The 16,628-nt window shown below is 35.8% G+C and overlaps 1 protein-coding gene across 8 annotated transcripts in view; it reads left to right on the forward strand.

Annotated features, from left to right (window-relative positions):
* LOC121430713 (myelin transcription factor 1-like) overlaps positions 1 to 16,608 on the forward strand; it is an 83,801-nt gene extending 67,193 nt beyond the window's left edge. For 5 of the 8 annotated variants that reach the window (XM_041628071.1, XM_041628070.1, XM_041628072.1 and 2 more), the window contains 6 exons: positions 6,207 to 6,269; positions 8,234 to 8,293; positions 10,664 to 10,834; positions 11,747 to 12,112; positions 12,696 to 12,850; positions 13,969 to 16,608. In XM_041628071.1, coding sequence (XP_041484005.1) covers positions 6,207 to 6,269; positions 8,234 to 8,293; positions 10,664 to 10,834; positions 11,747 to 12,112; positions 12,696 to 12,850; positions 13,969 to 14,558 — 1,405 coding nt within the window. In that variant the 3' untranslated portion in view covers positions 14,559 to 16,608. The remainder of the gene's footprint in view (positions 1 to 6,206; positions 6,270 to 8,233; positions 8,294 to 10,663; positions 10,835 to 11,746; positions 12,113 to 12,695; positions 12,851 to 13,968) is intronic. The other 3 variants (XM_041628073.1, XM_041628075.1, XM_041628076.1) reach the window with 3 other exon arrangements.
* The last annotated feature ends 20 nt before the right edge of the window (positions 16,609 to 16,628 follow it).

The following is a 16,628-nucleotide window of genomic DNA, read 5'->3' on the forward strand; positions in this document are numbered from 1 at the left end:
GCATGGTATAAGCAAAACACAAATATGAAATAGAAAAATAAGGATATAATTCTTGTGGATTTATATGACAATAGGATGGGAATGTAGCTAATATCACAGACCTAAAAATCTGTTGCAAAATTTTGATTATGATTCCTTTATGTAATATGACAAAAGGAAGAAGACTATTAAGTAAAAAAAATGCAACTAAAAAAACTGAATTTCTGCCTTGGTAAAATGAATATCTGTCTCAAGGTATAGAGGCTGAATATATTTCAACATCAGCAAAATTGGTATCCAAGTTCCAGGCTAGACACCAGATTGTAAAATTTTACCGAGACCAAATTTCCATTGTCTTCCAACATACATGTATGTCATGTAAGCATCAAGTCAGTCGGTGTAGGATTAGTGTAGTTTTGAATATAGACATTGCAATCGGCTGTTAAAGTGTTCTACTTCAGAAAATGGGTCATTTCAATGAAGGTGTTGACTTTATAGTGTTGGTGCTTGACTGCCGTGGAGAGAATCTTAAGTCTTGCGCTTGATTTCAGAAGTTTGCAATTGACTGTAGCACTACACTACTGTGTATAAAGTGCTAGTGTTATTGGAATGTGATTAATTACAATGAAAAGGGAAGGGAAGAAATAGTCTCTGTTATCCCTACATCTCTCTCTAAAAAAAAGCAGCACCGAACATTGAATAACCGCCTTGAAATGGCCCATCGAATTCTAACTTTTAACTAGTAGAAGTCAAGACTGCATGCTTGGTGTTTTGTGGGTTAATGTTATATTTAGATATTGTTGTACACCTGTAGGTGGAAATAAGGCAGCCCAGAATTTAACCAGTTGACTACCGAATCCTGTCTTTCCCAGAGCACTTGTACAGGGACCATCGGGTTCCAGTAGGGAACGGGTTCAAATTTTTTATTATCTTGATCCAAGCGTCTGTGATAATCCATGAAATTAGATACATGTATGTGCATTAAGCCAGGGATATTATGAGAATAACAATGTCAGTTCGATTTGCAACTCATACTGGATGACTATGTGATAAAATCAAAGTGATTTCTAAAGGGAGGCAGGCCTGTATGAAGTTACTGGCATGGAATGTGAAAGTGGGTGGTTAGATATAAGAGCATCTCTGTTTGGTCTCCAATTGACTTTCTTCCGCTCAGTCGAGGGCAGAATATATCTCCAAGAAGAGCTTGATATTTTTCATGTATAAAGTTATCTTCCCTATCATTTGCAAACGGTGTACATTACTGCATACCAAATTCCCTTTTTTTCCCTATGAAAATTGAACAATTCAGGGCTGCTTTATTAGCACATGAAATGGGTCAACATTTATTATTTTGTTTGGTGTATAGCAGTGTATACTGTGTAGAAGTATGTTATGCAAGCTACATATTCTAGCATTTTTGTTGCAATCAAAATCAGTTTGTGGTTTGGGTAGTTTTTCCCAACAAATTCATGTGGTTCACCGTGAATTTACATCTTTATTGATTGATTTCTGGCCCCGTTGAAATAACAGAGCAAGTAGTTTATTTGCTACCCACCCCCACCCCGGCAGTTTTTAAATAATTTTTTATATCCATTTTGGGGTATTTGGGATAATGATGAAAAAATTATAATTTAATCTTTTAATAGTTTTCTCTCATTTCATAAACTGCTTAATTCATGTGCAGTTCAGTTAAATTCTTACAAGTTTGTATTGTTGATTACAAATCCTCCTTTTTTTATGGGGGGGGATTCATTAGATAGACTATGTTCAAAATATATATTTTCTTGCAATATGCATCAAGATAACTAACCATCAAGCTTCCGGTGCTGATGTGCATTGATAAATTGATTTGATGCCACTATTCTTCCAATTTACAAATATAGACTAAGTGCTAGCTCCTCATTATATATGCCTTCTGGGAAAAGCCCTAGATACTTCATGTATGCATGCATTGTCTTTTTGTATTAATGGTTGGATATTTCTTGTTTGCTATCAAGCACTCTGAGGCCACTGATTAGTTTGAAAGGGAGAGGAAGAGAGTAGGAGAGAAAGGGAGAGAGTAGGAAAGAAAGGGAGAGAGAAAGGGAAAGAGAGATGGAGCCTAGGAGGGAGGGGTAAAAGGGGGGGGGGGAGAGAAAAAAAGTAGGTCATCTATTGAGCTACATTAATCATAGTTGTGTAAAATATCCAAGTAAATTGAAGATAATTACTCCACCAAAGAAATTATTTTGACCATGCTATTGGCTCTCGAGAGGATTATAAAACCTTTGTGATCTTGTCTTTTGATAATTGCTCTCCCCCCACCTCCCGACTCATTTCATATCAGTACATAATGACATGCAGAAAACGCTGTGTAGGTCACTCATTTGAATAGATTTCCTGTTTACAAATTAATTGAAATTAAGATGTATTGACAATCTACCCTTCAGCTATTCTTCAGCAAAATATAAAAGATGAAGATACAATACTGCCTAATGGATTATAAGACTATGTACGACAGCCAAACCTTGCTTATCAGACCTGTATTTATCTTGACAACTAGTGTCCTGGCTAATCTATGTCATTTGTGCATAAATGTACATGTACAGTGAAAATCAGAAGTATTTCTTTAGATCTATTCTTTCTCTTATTTTTAATACCTTATCAACCACAGTTCTTCAGAACCCCTAAGAAAGAGATATTCTTGAAAGTAGAGCCACATTGCCATTATAACTTTCTGTATGCATTGTCCCACTAGATTGGTTAGATGGGGTCAGATTGATTGGGGCCAGTCCCAATATGGTGGCCAATGAAATATGCTGGTCACATTAATTCCAAATACTTTCCACTCTTCCTTTTCTGATTGAATTTGCATTGCCGATATGGTCACATACTATCTATTATGGGAAATCAAAAGAAAAGAAAATTGAGTATATGTTGGTATTTTTTGCATTGACATGAAAGCAAGTTTGATTTTTAGCTCATCCGGCCCGATGGCGTCCGTCGTCTGTCGTCCGTCCACAATTTCAAAATGCTCTTTCGTCATTTCAGTTCTGTTTGCTTTATTTGATAGCACTAGGTGGGGGATTCAAAACTTCTACACAGAATTTTGAAACTCATTTTAGTAATATTCTAATTTATGCTTATTCTTCAAAATTCACATAAAAGGCTTCTTAATTAATTTTGTTGACAGATTTTTTTTTTTTATTCTGGTAGAGCTTTATGAGGTTTGCTAAACTTTTGTACAGAATTTTGAAATTTTGACTCAAATTATTTTCATGCGAATTTATGCATATTTTAAAAAATTCACATCAAATTTTTTTCTCCCTTCCATTTTGTAGAGCTGCATGAATCAGAAAAAATGCTTCTTTATTTCTTGACCAATTCCTTTTTTTCATCCATCTAGTAGAGCTACATGAGGGTGACCAAATTTTGACACAGAATTTTGAAATTTTGACTAGAAAATTATTTATGCTAATTTATACAAAATTTATTCATAAATCACAAAAAAAATCATATTACAAAAAAAAAGTTTTTTCTCCATTTGTTGATCAATTTCAATTTTGTTCGCTTTGTATGATAGGTCTAGGTTGGGATACAAAATTTCAACTCAGAATTTTAAAAGTCATTAAATATGTTATGTATATTTTTCAAAACTCACAAAAATATTTATTTGCATGTATTTGCTGACAGATTTGATTGCTTTTGTTTTATCTGAGAGCTACATGAGGTTCACCAAGGTTCTATTTAGAAATTTTGACTAGAAAATTATCTATGCTAATTTATACGAAATTTATTCTTAAATCACAAAAAAATGTTTCTGCTGTGTCATTTCTTCATCAGTTTTAATTCTGTTTCCTCAATTGATATCACCAATATAATTCGCTACAGTGTGAACTGGGCTGAAATTGAAAATTGTGTGAATATCATTGCGAGATGCCGGATGAGCTCCACATCATTGATCTAGTTTTTTATATGTCAGATATTAAAGGGGGATTTGATCTAAAAGACTTTATTCTTATGAATATCAGGAAGGGGCCAAAAGGCCAATCATTGTTTTATCTTGACATTGACTTTTAATTGTCACATTTATTGTGTGTTTTCAATAGAAAAATCTAATGTTCTGAGTAAATTATAGTAGATTGTTTTATATGTTTTGTATTGTATTGCATTGCTTTTTTGTGCTGATTGTGACAATTGTTAACTTCTGTTTTTGTGGGGAGAGTCCAAGAAATTTTTCAGGGATGTTAATGTTCCCATTTTGAGAAAATAGTTTTCATTTTTCATTATCGTTCAAGATCCAAATTATGATGCCCATTCCTGTGAATATTTTCCTCAAAGCATTACACTTTCCTGATTGATTGCTTGGCATCACACAATCATAACTTTATCATATGGCCTACCATTTTTCCCTCAATGCTGTTTTTTCTTTTATCTTTAAAGTATTGAATGCTTATTAACTTCTGGCACAATAAAATAATTTAATTTCATTCCAAATCGTTAGCCTCAGGAGCCAGACTATTGAAATTTTCAAATTGTGGCTGTATTCACAGTGGCTATGCACAACACTCTCACACTCATAGCATGCTTGTGAACCAACTGGAGGAGGAGAATATCCTCTAGGTCACTTATGCAACGCCACTTAATTGGTGTATACATAACATAATTATTTCACAATTGTATTAAAATAATTGTCCCATACCTTCAAAACTGCTTGAAACCTATGGATTCACTCACAGTAAATCTCTAGATGAAAGCTTGCATGTTTGTGGTTTATGTATTGTTCAACCACGGTAGTCGCTGTCTTGTTTTTAGTTTTGTATATATTGTAGTTTGGTGACACTGTCTGTGGGATTAGTTGTTATTTAGAAATATTTCCAGTATTAAGTCATATGATTTAACATCATTTGATAAATACCACATTTTGTTCAATGGCTCTTTGAACCATAGTGAAGTACACTTTTGCTTTGTTTACCTTTCATAAAAAAAGGGAATCGACCAAAATTGTGAGAAATGGTTAAAGGAGAATGAAACTTTTAGAACAAGATAGATTGTGTGAAAACAGAAAAATCAAAGAAATGGATCAACAAAAATTTGAGAAAAATTGGGACAAATAATGAGGTTATGAGCATTTTAATATTGTGATCACTAATGCTATGGAGATCCTAACATTGGCAATGCGACAAAGATGTGTGATGTCTCTTGCAAACAACATTACTTTAGTATATATTTCCCTTAAGTTGCCGCTTTTATCACATCTATCAGTAGATCATGTGTTCTTTCTATAGGAGGGCATGTAATACAGATTTTTCAAGAATACATCATGGATAAAGAGTTTGTATCACCACAAGAAAAAGCAAAAAGAGACATTTTGGGGGTATTCCATAGTCCATCAAAGAGAAAGTTGTTCACATGTGACATCACCCATCCATGTCGCATTGCAAATCGGAGGATCTCCATAGCATTAGTGATTGCAATATTCAAATGCTCATAACTTTCTCATTGTTTGTCCAATTTTTCTCAAACTTTTGTCGATCTGTTTCTTTGATTTTTCTGTTTTCACACAAGCTATCTTGTTCTAAAGGTTTCATTCCCCTTTAAGTATTCACTTTCCACAAGTATGTAAAAATGATTTTCATAGATACCTGAATAAACTGGTGTATTTTTCTGAAGTAACAAACCTTGTGAATTACATACATTCCTCATATAGTGACAATTGTATGGAAAAAAAGATATATAAGTACATTCTGACACGGTTTAGTATGCATTGGTTTTGTGATTGCATTTACATTTAGATTTCACGTGGTTTACACTTCAATGATATCAAGAGCGAGGTAGACTATGCCAGTCTTTGGCGATTCGCAGGATAGTAAGGGGAAGAGGAATATTTTGAAAATGTGGTGTGCTTCTTTTGATGTTAATTCCTATGCATTAGATAGAGGGAATAGATGGGACACATTGTTATATATATATATCTTCCCCACCCAAATCAAATTTTTCAGCAGCTTAATTTTCTTTTTAATGAAATATTAAAGTAGACATTCAGTGATACTATGAATATACATTTTTAACTATTAAATTAATTTTCTGATTCCAAACTGAATTATTTCTTGAAATTCATGTGAATTTTAGAACAAGAAACCACTGCACCCTATCTTCACTTTTGAATGTCTGCTTTAATGTATTTTCTGTAGTTTCCTGGAAAGGAACTTTTGATTTTAAGTTGCTATGACATTTACTTTCTTTAGCTGCCCTACCCCCGGATGCGATGGATCGGGCCATATAACAGGGAACTATACATCCCATAGGAGGTTGGTCATTGGTCAATTCAGACCATATGAATATTCATGAATCATGACTAGAATGCAGAACCAATAGCAATGGCAGATCTGTAGTTTGAAGCACAGGGATTGTGAATATTCATACTAAAGGCAATGATGTAAACCAATAAGCCATCACCTCTTATGAATATTCATGATCTTTGTCATGATTTTTTTTGTTAAACTCAATGCTGTGTCCCTTTTGGAGATTGATTTTTTGTCTTACCAAAAGTTTCTTTATTGAACTGAATTGTATGCTTCCCTAATTTATCTAATTCATGACTAAACCATGGAAAACTGTAAATTTTATAAGACTTTTTTAGCCCCACTTTATATACTGTTGCTTTGAAATTTAATAGAAGCCCTGGGGCCCGTTGCAGAAAGAGTTGCAATCAAACGCAACTCTAAAAATCAAACGCAACTCTAAAAATCATGCGCAACTTGATTTTCAACCAATCAACAGCGCGCATTTTTGACTTGCGATTGATTTTTTGACTTGTGTTTAAAAGCAACTCTTTCTGCAATGGGCCCCTGGACTTTTTAATTGATTAATTTCTTTTTTTTAAAAATCCACTCACACTTGTGCAGTTCAAAAGAGGGTTAATTTGAAATGAAAATTATCCTAATTCATTAAAATGTCAGAAATTATTTTCCCCACAAAGATTCGAGTGAGGTGATCCAAAACATAAAAAGTGTTTTATAAAACCAATCCACTGATTTCCCAAATACATTCAGGATTATTCTTAACCAAAAGGGACACAGTGCCAATAAAGTAGATTATGTAGAATTTTGAGAAAGGAAAATTAAGAAGCTTTTGAGGCAAATCTTTTCATATTCAGTGTTGAATACAGTCTTCCTATGCGCAAGCTCTGCCAAGGATGTTTTATTTGAGCTTCGTGTAAATGATTTTTCAAAAGTAACAATGATTATAATTATTTACTTTTAATGTCTTCGTATATGACACCTGTCCTTCCCTATTTACTCTCTCCATCTTGAAATTCCAACCCTCAAAAAATGCTAATGCTTCTCCTCGACTAAGCAGCCCTGTAGCGTAAGTATTAGCCAATCTTCCAAAGAAGAGAATGTTGCATCATATAATCACATTTACCATTTAAAAACCATTTTTGTGTCTTATATTTTGTGTAATGTGAACACACGGATCCAAACATTTTTCATCCACACCGCTCTTCAATGCTAGCTTTTATTGAATGTGACAATTTACCTCCAATATCTGACCATTTTGAGAGAAAAATCTGTGTCTTTTTTTACATCATGAAATCATATGTCATCACTAATGATCAGTGTTGAATGCCTTAACACCTAACAGCAATCGGAATTTAAATGTTAACTTATTCATCTATCCCATTTGCAATAATCGATCATTCCTTCATCAATGGCCATTTTCACTGACGCTAACGCCATAATGCAAATCCCTGATATAAATCACATTTCAATTTCCCCTTTTTTTTCATTTTGCATCTTGGAATTCAAATGTATTTGACATGCCCTCTCCCAATAAACCAGTTTGCTAGTCCATTTCAATGTCTGCACACAAATTGGATGCTTTTCTTGATGTTAAATTTCACGTTAAAAATTGAATTAATCGTGTGAAAGTGATAAAGACATTTTTTTTACATTCCTTGTCATATTTTGTTGAGCAAGTTATTATTTTACTTCTTATATATTTTCACTTGAAATTAATATATTTTTGCCTTTTGAGATACGACGTAACCGCACGCCTCCCGATATGATAATTTGGTTTGCTTAATACTCCCTTTTCTACGCTGGCATTTGGCATCTTCCACAACAACTTATTTTACCCTCTCTGTATTTCAAACTGTTTCATATTTCTGTTTTGTTTTTTATTTGGTTATCATTGTTTGCTTGTGATTTGGTTTGAATGTTGAAATGATTAAAACCCCCCTTTTCTGGAATGGTCTCTCCTGCTTGTTTAGCTTGTCTGGTTGCCCGATGGCAGATAAATCCACTATTATCCCCGGAACCCAAGAATTAAAGTAAGTTTTTTTTTTCACTTAATGTCAAACAGAATAACAATATGCATGTTTTTTATATTTTTTTTGTTAACTTTGCTAATTGGGTTAGATTCTTGATTACATGTAATTTGGGAAGTGTTGGTACTTGGTATGTTGAGGTTTCTTTCCTCTTTCTCTCCCGCTTATAAAACTATTCACATCGGGGTATATTCCAGTTAAGAAATCTTAGTATTATTATTTCCAGGCGCCTTTTTGTAAATATTTGAATTAGGGGGATAACTTTTTTATCATGAATAAGGGGATAACTTTTTTATCAAAGTACAAATTCCTATTTTCTCCATATTTTCAGCCACAGAAAATACCCTTTTTGTATGAAATGCAAATTCTTTATTTTCCTAGTTTTATTGTCGATTTCAAGTAGCACCTCTCATTCTATGAACTTGATGTTCTTCTAAAGTAAAACAAAAGTAACTATAAAAAGAAGAGAAACTTTGTCATTCATGTTCATAAAGTAGATAATATACATCCTCGACAGAGAATGAAACTCAGAATTAAGTGTATTCCCCCCTTTAGAGAATATTTCCTCTTTTTTCCCTATTAATGTGGATTACATCTACTGCTTTTAGACTGCTATTCCATGGGTCTAGATAGTGCTTCTAAATTTGTGTGAATGTGCAGATCGTTCCATAAATTGTAGTTTCTTTGACATGATTATACCATTAAAAATTGGGAAACATTATTAGGAGCATGCCATTGGGTTCATAATTTTATCAGGGATGCCAGCTTTCAGACAATAGCCTGAATTCAGGCTCTGGCAATTTGTTTTCAGGCCATAGTTATAGCATTTTTGTGTACAAAATATGGTATTATAGGGGACTTTCAGGCCCTCTGATCAATTCCAACTGGCATCCCTATTTTATATGTTCTTTATTTAACATTTCATAAATCAGGACATTTCCATTTAATTTCTTTACTGTACATACATATATATAACAATGTATTATCATGTACTTGCTTGCCTGTACATGATGTATGCTTCTTCTCCACTCCCTGGGGAGCATTCCAGCTGGAGCTCCCAATCTCAAATGCTATATATCTTGGCATACTGTAGATTTGCTTTCCTTTATACCACATGCCAATTTAATCTGCCTGAGAGTAAGACTATTAAAACAAAGGGGCTAGGTATAACCAGTACATACTCTCCCATGTGTAAATGAGAAATGTTTACTGTAATTCCATGTGTAACTGTTTTATTATGCATGAATCATTGGGTGTGTGTTAATTCCATCCATGTATTGCCATTCCCTTGTGGTATAATGTCTCATGATATAAAGACAAACTTTATTATTATTGACTTTGACTCATTGGTTGAATTAAAAAAAATTAAATGTGGCAATGGAAGTCTAAGCAATGCTGGAATCAAGAAATCATAAATTTGTGGTAAGTTAGTTGCTTTCTAATAAACATTTCAACTTGATAATGTTTCAAAAGTTACAGTAAGATTCGCGACAATGATCACTGCAGTGGTTTTATTTCTTGGCTTGTGAATTCAACAACTTGTTTCAGTTGTGTTTTCTTCCTGTACAGCACATAACTCTATACATGTACTTGTATGATTAAAGGTTAAGGAAACCGAGCGATTCTTTGGCCTGTATTCTGAAGTCAGGTTTAAAGTTGTGGTTTAAGTATGGGAAGCCAAAAGTATTAAATTAAGCCAAAAGTATAAAAGTTGAACGTTTCTTATGTATACTGTGCTCTTTCCTGATTCATTGATCGTAAGACAATCTGTTTATACTTCCTAGACAATTATGAAGGATTGAGAGCCGAATGAGCTGAAATATGATATCTCTACCGTTAGTGATTTATGTAACAATTGGCTTCCCATGCTTTAACCACAACTGTAAACCTGAGTTTAAGTTAGACCCGACTTCAGATCAGAATACGGGCCTTTGTCTTTAAAAAGATGAAAGTGAGGCCTGTTCTGAATCCGTTTCCATTGCTTTCAACGTCCAATATCGAAGACATTCTTTATTTGTAATCAAGATTGTAACTAATTTTGTATATTATAAATTTTTGATTTGCCCAACTTAAATATATTCATGAATATTTCACCTTTGGGAAACAATAGAAGAAAAACAATCTATTCCAAAGAAAAGTGAATGGTTTTGAAAACATAAAATTTTCATACATTTTGACCTTCGCAAATTCCCATAGCCCAATCAAACTTGCCATTCTATTTTGTTGTCCTTGTAACAGCTTCAACCTGTTGCCTAGCAGACCCATGTGGTCCTTAGTACAAAGCCTGTATTGGGTGGGTAAAGAGACATACTTGACTTTACCTGTGCTGTGATGTACATGTATCTCTCACCATCTCCCCCCCCCTCCCTACAGGTGCCCCACCCCCGGTTGTGACGGATCAGGTCATGCCACCGGTAACTACTCCTCACATCGTAGTCTGTCCGGGTGTCCAAGGGCCAAGAAGAAGAGTTACACATCCTCACCAAAGAAAGAAGGAGAAGAAGAAGGGGACGGGCTCATCAAGTACGTTCTTTGCGTTCCAGTGTGAGATTTTAAGATGAATGAAATTGATTGCAGTGAACGTTGATTTCATGAGAAAAAAATTATGTTAACCAAGGTTAATTGTCGCTATATCATTCTAGATCAAGATCTAGTACAGTTTACATCAACTGAACTTTGTGAAATCATGAAATCTAAGCTTAAAAATGAATACTCTCGAGATTGCCAGTATAGTTAACCGCATTGTGGATTCTCTTGATCTAGTGGTCCTAACTCTTGCCTTTCAAGCAGAAATTTGTGGGTTCGCGTTCGAGCCATGGTGTGTTTTCCTTCAGCAAGAAATTTATCTTTATGAAATGCCCACCTATGTGATTATTTGATGGATTCTGTATGAACTGCATCTTTAAGAGAACCAAGTTTCTGCAAAGCCCCATTCACACCAATGAAAAAACTCCAGACTGAACAAGGCTATAACATTATTTCTAATGACACACTATCGGTCGGTTTGGAGACAGTTTCCTGGGTGTGAATGTTGCTGAGACTGGTCAGTTTTCACGGAGTGTTGGTTGGAAATCGCTCACGCTAGGTTTGACGACAATCACTGAAGATATCTGTTATTGGGATATATCTTATGGGCTGGGCCAAACTAACCTCCCAGCTTTGATGTTCTTTCATAGTGAACAAAATGTCAGTTTTCCTGTAAAACTGTTTTAAAATTCTTACCAAATGCATACATGAACTGTGGGAAGAGGTTTTGATGTTGATTTCAGTTGTTGTGATAGAGTAAAAGTGGCATCATCTACACAGAACGGTGAAGTTGGATCAGACAAGTTGGAATTCAAGATTTAAAAGAATCAAACTGTACAATAGCAATTCTGGTTTCTTCCCTTTACCTTCATACACAGGAGACGGGTCGGCTCTAATATATGTAATTTTCTGGATCTTTTGTATAAACAGGTGCCCCATACCAGGCTGCGATGGTTCTGGTCACGTCACAGGGAAGTACGCCTCTCACCGGAGCGCGTCGGGATGCCCGCGAGCCCTCCGAGCAGGATACCAGGGACCCATGCAAACGGCGCCCAAGGAAAACCCATTGGCGCCCTCTCCCTCGCCGCAGAATGGAGTCGGTGGGATGGGCGTGATGGGGAATGGGGGTTTAATGGTGGGTGTGGTCGGTACTGGAGGTTGTGGTATGAGCGGTATCACCGATGCCGTCTTACCCCTGAATCTTCTGAAGCCTAACATGATGGGTGAGGGTAACATCATGTCCATGTCACCGGTGGTGGAGGAACAGGAACATGAGGAGGAGCTGGTAGGACCAAGGTAAGAGAAAAAATGATTTTGTGTGATATGAGATGGATGGAAAGATGGATGTATGAACAGGTGGGTTGGTAAATGGATGAGTGGATTCAGGGATGGGTGGGTGGATGGATGGATCGATCAATTGATGGATGGATATGGATGGATGGATGGGGTGATTGATAGATGTATGTGAGGATAGATGTGTGGGTGGGTGGACAGACAGACAGGTTGATGTACGGATGAATAGGTGAAAAGGTTGATTGATGGATGGATAGATATTTATTGACAAGTAAAAGGATAGATAAATGAACAGATGCGTGGAGAATTATAAATAGTTTGATTGATGTGTTAAAAGTAAACCGATTTACATAAATATAAGGACAAATTACATATTGAGAAAGAATATTATAACCTTCCCAAGCCACTCTAACACCAGTCATTTTTCAAGTCCGCACCCATTTCTATTCATCATCATTTTAATTACGAAAAAATTTCTTAGCTGTATTTCTCAGTTTGAAAGTCAAGATCCGTATCATCAATATGTAGATCGACTCAACTATTGAGTTTTATTTGTAATTTTGCTACTTTTTTTCTCTTTCCATAGCTGCCCTACTCCGTCATGTGATGGATCAGGTCATGTGAACGGGGCTTCGTTGGACCATCGTAGCATCTCGGGATGTCCGTTGGCTGCTCAGGCCATGAAGAAAGCAAGGCTGAACGGAGAAGACATCACCTCACTATCACACAAAAACGTCAAGGGTATGCTATTATTTATCCAGAAAATATTCCATGCTGCTTGATTGTCAACTTCAAATAAGCATTCATTCTGACATCTCATTCAATATGGTGCCATCGATTCAGTCCATGAAAATCCCTACTTTTCAATGACTTGCTCTTATTCAGACAAGTTGTTCAAAATTTCAAACCTCTCAATAAATACAAAATATCCTTACATTCAATATGATTGATGAAGATCAATGAAAAACTCGCCTGGGCTCCGAGTTTTGCTATGAATTGCAAATATGAAAGAATCGCACTGATTGGTCGCTGGCCAGTATTTTAAACCTAATGCACGCGTAATTTTGATATTGATTGTTCAGTTCATTTAGTGATTGATTGCTAATCTTTGTGTTACAAAGCCCTGGGGGCCGTTTCATAAAGCTATTCATAAGTTAAGAGCGACTTTATGAACAACTGGTGATCCTTTCTTGTGCGCTAAACCATCGCCAATGGACATTTAATGGTTGTTGCAAACTTGTTATGATAATCAGAATATTAAGCTCTTTATAAATGTTACAATTATTAGATTTCATGAAATTGGACCTCAGAGCTTCCCTTTAGACATAAATGTTTTAGTCTCATGAATTGTTAGTTGTTTGTGATGATGTGAGGATGGGTCCGTTTATTGGGCAATTTTTTAGCACAATCTATCTTGAAGTACATTAAGATTTGGTGTACAATTGTTCTCACTTTGGCTTTAGCTTGAACCTCTAACAGCCTCCTTTTCAAATTTATACGGTAGTACACTAGTAAGACGACTGATGTATAGTTTGAATACCAGGGGGGCCTGTTTCATAAAGAGTTACAACTGTTGTAACTTTGCCATTATGGCAACTACCATGGTAACCTTGATTTTGATTGGCTGCTGAGCCCTGTTGCCATGGTAATTGCCATAATGGCAGAGTTACAACAGTTGTAACTCTTTTATGAAACGGGCCCCTGGTTTGAAATTCTTCAGATATTTTCATCATTGCATACTTTTTTGGTGGTTGATTCATAGTAGTTTTAAAATGCAAGGTCTCTATGTCACATGTATGTGACATTGGCTCAGTAAAAGTTAACCTATCACTGACATATTTTCTTCATCCTCGTTACAGGAGTTGAGAATGATGAGGAGCTATGGAACTTGGACATCGAGATCAACGAGCTGCAATCAAGCAATAGCCAGATGGAAGCCCAGATGAGACGGCTGAAGACCCAGATCGCTACCATGGAGACCAAACTCCGTCAGGCGGAGCAGGAACATCGAGCCATGGAGGAGAAACATCGGTCTCTGACCATGCAGCTGGACGGACTACGTAACACGCTCATCCGGCACCTGTCCGATGTCAAGAGCGTTGCTATGAGCGGTGGTCGCGAGGCCAGCCTGCTTGGTCCCAGCTACGAACGTATGGAACAGTTCCTAGCGAGTCTCAAAGAACTTGATAACGACGCCAAGGACACGGTGATGATCAACGGGGGATTGGCCGTCAGAGAGTCGTCAGCAGCCTCTTCCTTTCAGTCGTCAACGCCTCCCCCTTCGTTAGGGTCTTCGTCGCCCAGGCTGGAGTCGGTGGAGAATACGCCTCTCACGCCCCCTCCACAAGCGGTAGACCTAACACCCCCTCTGAGTAATGGTATCCACCATTCAGATCAGCCTATTTCGACACCAGGGGTGGTTCGAACCAATGTGGTGCCAGTCACATGAAGGAGTTCATTACGGATTGCTGCTCATTAGAATACCACAAGTACTTGCACCCTTGTTTGGAGATATTGGAGTAGCTCCAAGAGTTCTAACTCCAATGTTATGTTCTGTTTATTTAAATGCTGCCCTTCAATGTCAAAAGGACCCAAGTGACATCAATCAAATTTGATTAGTTGATATATAATGTCTTACCTAGTGTGCCCCTCTGGGCCCAATTTTATGCATGAGCACTCATCGTGCTTGGAAATATGCCAGGCAAGCCATCGTGGTAGTGCATTGACGTCAATTGTGAGAAATATCATTCTTGTTACTTGCCTCCTTTTGTGACTGTAAGGCATGATGGGTTTGGATGCTTAGAAAGCGGGTGATTTTATTCCATGTACATACTCTGCCTGTAGCCTCCTTAAAGGAGTGTTATGGGTTAATTTATTGACTGTACTTTATGCATCATTGTAAATACATGTAGCTCATATCATCAGTTAAACTGAAAATAATTGAAAATGACCTTGATCCGGAAATAGGTTTTAAGGAATTTTCCTTGTTGTCGTTGTTGCCCATGAATAATGCTTTTCCAATTGTAAATCAAATTGTAAATAGGCGTTATTTCATACACTGGGGAATGTCTAGTGCTCGTTAAGAAATGAACTGAGTGAATGAATGTTCTTATTTTTAATTGAATCAACTTTAAAAATGTTTCAAATTCAATTGCATGAAAAATAAATATCAATCAGCATTTATACGTTTTTTGTGTGAAGCAGATTGGTGTTTTAATCATACAGGATGATTATTATTTAAAAGTAATGGAGACACATGAAGTAGTTTAGCATCACAGAGGCAGCATTAGGGAAATTTGTTCCAGAAAACCATGGTTCATTTATCATAGCCAAAGTATTGCCCTTTTTTTCTTTACCTGAACACTCTTAAATAACATTTCCAGTAAAAAGATGAAATATATTTATTCCCTTTTTGAAAATAGCACCATGTTGTTTTCAAAAGTTAATGTCTTGTTGAATGAAAATCATATTCAAAGAAAAAAAAATGTTTAAGTGATGAAATTGAAACGACTTTTTTATTTGCTGAGGAGCTCAGTTGCTACATGTATAGTAACTCACTGAAATGAAATTCACTCTTTGGATGGTAAACTAGTGGCTATGATTTACATTTGAAATTTTTCTTTCTTCATACAAATTAGTTACAGTATGCAACACAAACTTACTGCCAAATATTAATCAACTTTTGAGTGTTTTTGTGTAGGAACAATTTCATTAATTTAAAACTCAATTGCACTAATTCTGCATCACATATTGGTTAGAAATTGCACATTCATATTGTGGTAGATTGTTCATTTTGTTGGGAACTTTGTCAAAAAGTCTTTGTGGCGTCTTTTAGCTGGAATCCTGCCATGTAGGCACCAGGCATCTTCTTATAGAAGCCTTCCGGTATTTCCTCATTGTTTTGTCAATGATGAAATGTAAGAATTTGTGATTCAAAGCCGCTTACGGGGGTTCTTGCAGGAAATAGGCTGCTCTGACTTTCGATGATGCTTTTGATAACCACAGTAGATAAAATTGATTAAGGAATGGTAGTTAAAAATTGCATTTCATATTTTCAACTTCTACTGTTGCGAGATTGAATTTCTTCATTTTCTTCACTTGTGAAATTGAGAAAGAGCGTGAGCATTGCATAAGAATTGAAAGTACTATTTCTGTGAAAAATGATATTACTCATGATTGTGTATTTGGTGAAATTGAAGCTCATGGTTGTATTAACGAAAAAAGTACTAGTTTTGTAGAGCAAGGCAATTATTTTTTTTTCTTTTTTGGTTGTTGAAGGAACATTGTATTCAATGATTGTGTACAATACATGTATGAAGGTCAACCAAAAGAAGCAAATACAGTGTTAGATTCTCACTAGTTCTTAAACCAAGTATACACTGGGCAGAGTAAAAAAATTAAGAACTACATGTACATGTAGATCATATGTTTGTGTTTGTTTACTAGAAGTCCAATCTGTGTTAGCTTAATACAAATCTATTTGTAAATGCTCATTTGTATCCCTTCAAGAAAAACATTG

Source organism: Lytechinus variegatus, chromosome 17 (assembly GCF_018143015.1).
Source record: "Lytechinus variegatus isolate NC3 chromosome 17, Lvar_3.0, whole genome shotgun sequence".
Lineage (NCBI taxonomy): Eukaryota > Metazoa > Echinodermata > Echinoidea > Temnopleuroida > Toxopneustidae > Lytechinus > Lytechinus variegatus.